At 31.5% G+C, this 6709-nt stretch overlaps 1 protein-coding gene across 4 annotated transcripts; it reads right to left on the bottom strand.

Moving 5' to 3' along the window:
* Nucleotides 1-384: 384 nt before the first annotated feature.
* LOC105833247 lies at nt 385-4663 on the bottom strand. 4 transcript variants are annotated; one of them, XM_028188893.2, is made up of 6 exons: nt 1699-4663; nt 1506-1607; nt 1319-1414; nt 999-1231; nt 746-914; nt 385-673 (listed from the first exon to the last, which is right to left on the bottom strand). In XM_028188893.2, exons 1-6 carry the CDS (start codon nt 1736-1738, stop codon nt 489-491), a joined length of 825 nt encoding a protein of 274 aa, XP_028044694.1. In that variant the 5' UTR covers nt 1739-4663; the 3' UTR covers nt 385-488. The 4 variants fall into 4 exon arrangements, with proteins under 4 accessions (XP_028044694.1, XP_028044693.1, XP_028044692.1 ...); XM_028188892.2 differs by having other exon boundaries at nt 1506-1906; nt 2009-4663; XM_028188891.2 differs by having other exon boundaries at nt 1506-2264; nt 3432-4663.
* Nucleotides 4664-6709: the final 2046 nt, after the last annotated feature.

Here is a 6709-nt window from a genome sequence, read left to right as displayed (position 1 = left end):
TATAAAAATAACTGGTGTGCAATGGATGCAACAGAAATCAATTTTTGAGTATCCAACAAGCTCTGCCGATTTGCATATGTGGCAATTGAAAAAAGAGCCATCTACACATTCGATTGAATTCACATTAAAAGAAATTTATTATAAAATGGTGCAATTACATGTGCCATACAAAAAAGATGATTTAAATTATGACAAAATTTACGCAATACCGTTACTCCATAATTAAAATAAAAAATAAATAATTTAAACATTTTGTAATTACCGACAGTAATATTTAGTTTAGTATATTATAATAATAGTTTACTATATTATAGTTTAGATATTTTTTAATGTTATAGCGTTTGAATAAAATATATAATGTAATAAAATTTTTGAAAATGAAATATATTTTTAAAAAATTATATAATATTATATAATAACATATTATAAAATGTTATCAACACAAAACTTTTAATCTTTTATAAATCTGCTTTCTCCTGTATCTGCAACTATGATGAATTGTTATTATCACTTATATTTTCCTTATCTTCTACTTTCGCAGCAATTTTTTTGTGTTTTCTCGCCTTCTCCCAATCTTTGGAGTTAGTTAGTATTGCACCAATTAGTTTATCTAACAATTTCTCTGTAAGTGTTTCTGGGATTGCACCTTTTTTGCTTTTCATCATAAACACTTCTGAAATTATTTTTATATTACTGTTAATTATCAAAGTTTGTAATACAATTTGTAATAATCCAAATCAATTACCAATGATACAATCATACAGTGCTGACGATTTAAGTGTAAATTTATCTTTGGTTTGTTTTACACAAGTGAATTTGGTCGCCAAGTCTTTATGAAAAAATTTTCTGATAACCGCAAGTAAATTTTTTGACACTACAGTCCCTCCGTCAATTACGAATGCAATTCTGGCCATCTAAATATTTGAAAAGAAAACAATAATATAGAAAACATTAATAAAATAGTGAAATATTGATTAATTTTGATAATAAAATATTACAAAGTCTTTACGAATTTCCTCTTCTGTTAATAATAAATTAAGCTTATCATATTCTTCTTTAGTTTTTAGAGGCCATTTGATTTGATTTTCCTGCGTCCAATGAACTGGGACATTTTCACCAATGCTTTTAATTATATGTTGTTGAAAATCTATTTTCAACGTATGTAAATCGTTTCTCATAATTTTTTGATTATTTTTCATGTCTTGCAAGTCAGTTACAATATGTTTTAAATCTAAAAAATCACAAAAGTCGTTATAATTGTATAAAGTTTAATAGTTTTTATCAAATGTTGAAAATTAAAATATTATCAATAACTTACAATTCATAACAACATTAGGAAAGACCGGATTTTTCAAAATTACATCTTCAACAATTGTAGGTTTGTTGGAAATTGAAGAACTTGGTTCATTTGTTGCTGAAAAAAGTTTATGTATACTTATATTAATTTATTCTTTTTTTTTACAGCTGACAAAACAATAGCAAGTGATTTATTTGATTAATTTTACCTATAGAAATGTCATTACTGCTTTTTTTATTATTTTTTTGCGACTTTTCCTTTTTTATTAATTTGTTATTAAATGGCTCAGACATATCGTCAGTATTTGAGTCTATGATACAAATAAAATAAAAATATTTTATATAATTTGTAATATAATAAAAAATAATTAAACAAATAGACATAATAATTATCATTTTTACCACTATCAGATGAAAACTGTGTATTTTGATAATTTATCATTTAATCCATATACTGGTGATGTAAGTAGACTCTCTCCTTTTGAAACTTTTTTTTTTATATTATTATTATCTTCATCATCTTCTATATCTGTCGTGTAATAATCTGTTGTGTAATTAAAGTCTTCTTTAATTAGTTTCTCCATTTTTAATAAAGCCTCTGAATAAGTTTCTAAAATATATAATATTATTACAATGTATATCATAATTATTTCATATGGAATATTGATCGACACATAATTATTTGTTAATTTTTATATTTAAATTACTTTACCAGCACTTTCAAGTATTTTTATAGGGTACTGGGGCCATTTTTCTAATGGAATTTTATTATTTTTAACCAGTTCATGTAGTACATTACAATTTTTCTTTGTGTACGGAGGAGGCATGAACTTAGCGACCAATTCTTGCTTTTCTGGCTCAAAAGATATCCAAGTCGATGGAACACAATCCATAGACTTTTTATCTTCATATTTTGATTTATAAAAATGAACAATATTAAATATGTTCTTTTTGTTCAATGTTGACATCTGAAAGAAAAAATTGTACGAAGTAAAGTTTTAGTAACAGTAGTAACTATAACCTCTCAAATAAAAAATATTAAGATTTGCTCGAATAAAATGGATTTTGTCTTCTACATACCGTAAATGTGACAAAAAGTAATAACTCGGATGTTCGAGCGATTTCTCGCGAAGCACCGCTGCGTGCGAGTTGTATGTGTAACAATGAAGACTTGTGGTAACGTGTGATCGACAATTCTTCTCTGGCATGCGGTCTACTGAACGCAACACGTATGCGCACGCACACAACTGACATGAAGCGGTGCTCCGCGCGTGACCCGAGAAATCTCCCGAACATCCGAGCCCCCCCCCCTCCAAAAAAAACTAAATACACAAATACTATTTTTTATTGTTTCAAATTTTATCGAAACAGGAGAGACAGTATTATAAACTGCAGATACACTATAATATAAGGTTATAACCAACTGTGATGCAACTGCTGTCTAGTCACTACAATAAAAATAGTAACAGATGGCGCTGTCTTTTCTAAAATATATAATCTAGCCACTAGCAATTCTAAAAGTGCAGATTGAGGTTAGGTTATCTTATAAAAATATCTATCTAGTAACTGCCTAATTATTGACATGTAACTTACAAGGAAACTTTTCGAATTCGAAGAGTCTAATTTTAATAAAACTTTGCACACATATAAAAGAAGAGGGTAAATAAATAAATTTAGTAATTATCAGTTGGTGTCAAAATGGATTTTAAGAAGTAAAACCACTTTTTATCGGTAGATTGACTTTTAATTTTTCTCGATATATGTCAAAAACTGTTCAAGATATAAAGAAATGTTTTATGCCAAAGTTTATTAGCACCAACTAATAATTTATGAACACATTTATTTACCCTGTCCTTCTATATGTGTGCAGTTTCATACTGATAAAATACTGATAAAAATCAGAATCTTCAAATTCTCAAAGTCCTCTTGTAAGTCAACTATTAGGCAGTCACTAGATATATTTTTTATAAAATAAAGAAATAAAATTAAAAACTTGACAATAAAAATATGGAAAAATATAATTTATAATTTATAATTTATAATTTTAACAAAAGATTGTTTATTTTTTGTAAAATTAAATAATAATAGAAAATTATATAACTGTATTGGGTATAACATATGTAGACAATACGAACCAATATATCAGTCAATGAAGCAGTGGCGCAGTATGTAAGATGAGTAACTCAAACACCAAGGGTTCCAGGTTCGAGTCCCATCCCGTAAGTGATTTTTTCAAGTACATTTTAAATGAAATTGTGATGATTAACATTTTCAGGAATAGAAAGTATTGGCATTTACCTCTTCGGAAGAACAAAAAGAAGAAATTGTTTTTAAAAAATCTGTCTAGCGATTATATACAGCCGCTGTCTAGCCCAGGCTAGATACTAACTAGTTAGTTGTTGCGCCTAACGATAGCCAATTAATTTTGTATTACTGCTATGAAAAATAAGCGTTACATTTTTGGCTAACACCTAACTAAAAAAAATAGACATATACTAGATAAGACACAATTTTTCTAGGTCATGACTAGACAAATATGAGTTCCAATTTCTACTCGGGTATGATCTCGTAAAAGCAATTTATAGCCTAAGTTGCCTAGTTACTGCCTAAACAATATTATCTTATAGCTAGATAGTTTTCTTAAGCTCGCTATGAGACAATTAATTTGTCGAGTAGCTAAAACTTTTAAGCGTTACATTTACCAAACAGGGGCTAGATAAAACACTCATTGTTTCCACTCAGGCATAAAATAAGCCACATATGTAACATAATATTATTTCTTCGAATTCTGTAAGGCAATTCATTTATACAAACTTGTAATGGCCATATGCTTAATTTGGACGATTTAAATAAACTTACGCCATCAGTAATCCACATCAGTGTTATATCATTAATATCCATAACATTTTGTTCCTTTAACTGTTTATAAACACTGCTATTAACTATGTCACTATCATTATCGGTAATTTTGCCGAAATACAAATAAGCTTTACTATTAACAAAATTCATAAGCTGCTCCTTTAGTGGAATATAAATAAAGTAATGTCCAGTCTTTTTTAATTTTGACTTTTGATAAACAGTTTGGCAATATTCACAAATCGAAGTATTATTTTCAAAATTTTAAATTATAGAACATAAAGAACAGAAATAATATTCTATAATGTTTGTATACGAAAATGATTCTAAAAATTTATATTTAGATTTGAATACAGCATGAGAAAGAACAGCGTTTATCAAAAGTAATTGATTTTCCAAGCCTAAATCAGATATATTATTCCTTAAACAATAAGCGATGATCAGTAATTCAGTCTCTTTTTGTGAAATTTCGCTTCCTTCGTATAAAGATGAGTTTTCCTACAAAATAATTTAAGAAATACAGAAAGATCAGTTATGATTTTATTTTTTTAATATATTGTAAAGAATGAATTTTTATAATTATTATTTATTTATATTTATTATTATTATTTATTTATTTATTATTATTTATTTATTATTTATTATTATTACTATTTATTTTATTTTAATTATTATTTAATTTTTTTACGAAAAATAAACAGGATCCGATATCCATGAGACAAAACATAATTTGTAAATTGTCACATACAGTATCATCGGTAAAATATTTGTCCTGCAACTAATTCACCATAATTTTGCAACGTATAACATTACCCGCAGAAAGTCACATAACGATCGGCAAAAATAACGATTGCTACAAATAACAATTATAACAACTATTTAAATAAACCAAATTTTTAAAAAAGCAATAATGAATGAAAAAAAAAAACATTTGCAATAAATATCGCTTCTGTTTATTATTTTGTTGCCTAACAGCATTCAATATAATTGAAATTTTCTACAAAAACCAAAGTCCATTTTTAAAGAAATCTATGTGATAGCGCCAAACCATTCTTTATCAGTAGCGTCACATTACGAACAATTTTGTTCAACAAGAATCAAACAGAAAACGGTAAATATAAATATAAATAATATTGTAAGTAGTAAAAATAAAAGAGTGATCCCAAAAACACGAGTTTTTGGGCTATTTTGTGACCCCCTAAATTCAAATCGAACTGTATACCAAATGATGCAATATAATGGAACATTAATCTCAGAAAAAATTAAAATTGAGCATAGGACTGGTTTTGAAAATACGGGGAGTCAAAGTGGTCAAGTTTCCAATAGTTTCTAAGTACAATGGACATAAAATGGAAGTTAAAACTTCTTTAATAATAATGATATTTTGCATAAAATTATTCCGAATGGCTCTCTGACCACTGTACTAAAAGTCCCTTCCACCCTTGTTGCTTAATTTTTTAAAGGAGTAAAACTATCCCCGAAGAAAGTTTTTGCTGAATTTCTTGAAAACGAATAGATACGAAAAAATGTCATGTTTCAAATAAAAGTTATTTGTCTAGAAATTCTGCACAAAAAGGGTCTCTTTCATTTTTTTTCGTAGAACTCACTTTTTTGCAGGAAAGTCACCGCTCCTGAAGAAAGATAGTTTTTTAAAATAAAGGAATCCTCTAAGAAACTTAAACAAAAATAAGTGTCGAGATTTTAAAATATTGTAGAAAAATTTTAATTATTTAAATATTGCAAACTGTGATGTAACGAGCCGTTCCTCCACTACCGCTTGAACGGAGGTAAGGCCGTTACCCCTACCTCGCTCGCTCCCTCCGCTCTTCTCTCTTTCCCTCACCACTGAGTGGAGGGTATATAAGCCCTCCACCCGAGACCGGAGTCAGAGCTTCCCCGGCCTGCGAAGTGAGCAGACCGTTCCTCCTGGCGAATTGAGCCAGGCATCCTCGAGCGCATATTGAGCGCCGTCACCTAACCTAGCGATCCTACCCGGGCACGCAATGAGTGCCTTCCTGGCCGCGTATTGAGGGGCCGTACACCGCCACGCTCCGTACCCGAGCTCTCGGCCGCGCACTGAGCGGTCGCGCGTCGCTCCGTCCCGGGGACTCCGTACTGAGGAGAAACCGGTGCCGCGACTGTCACCACGCGGGGTGACAACGGCAGCGCGATCGAACAGCTGAGACCGGGTAACGAACCGCGCCGCCAACCGCACCGCTTTACACACCGTTGCGCCGCCAGCCAGGCTGGCCACCGTACACCGCCGCGCCGCTAGCGCCGGGCCTTAAGACCATATCGCCGCACCGCACGTCGCACCACCGCGACCAATCATAGCGCCGCGATCCGCCGCCATCACCGACTACACGCCGGCCGATCGGCACGCACACTGCACAGCCAATCGGGGCACCGCGCCGCACGCAGACACACCAGCGTCCGCCGCGACACTGTCGCCAGCACCACACACACGAATACCTCGCACGACGAGAATACATCCATGTAAATAATAGCGTAAGACATTGTACATAGTAGCATAAGGAACTATTGAATAAACATAGCA

The sequence above is a fragment of the Monomorium pharaonis genome, chromosome 1, assembly GCF_013373865.1.
Source record: "Monomorium pharaonis isolate MP-MQ-018 chromosome 1, ASM1337386v2, whole genome shotgun sequence".
NCBI lineage: Eukaryota > Metazoa > Arthropoda > Insecta > Hymenoptera > Formicidae > Monomorium > Monomorium pharaonis.
This window is presented reverse-complemented; position numbering and strand designations above follow the sequence as displayed.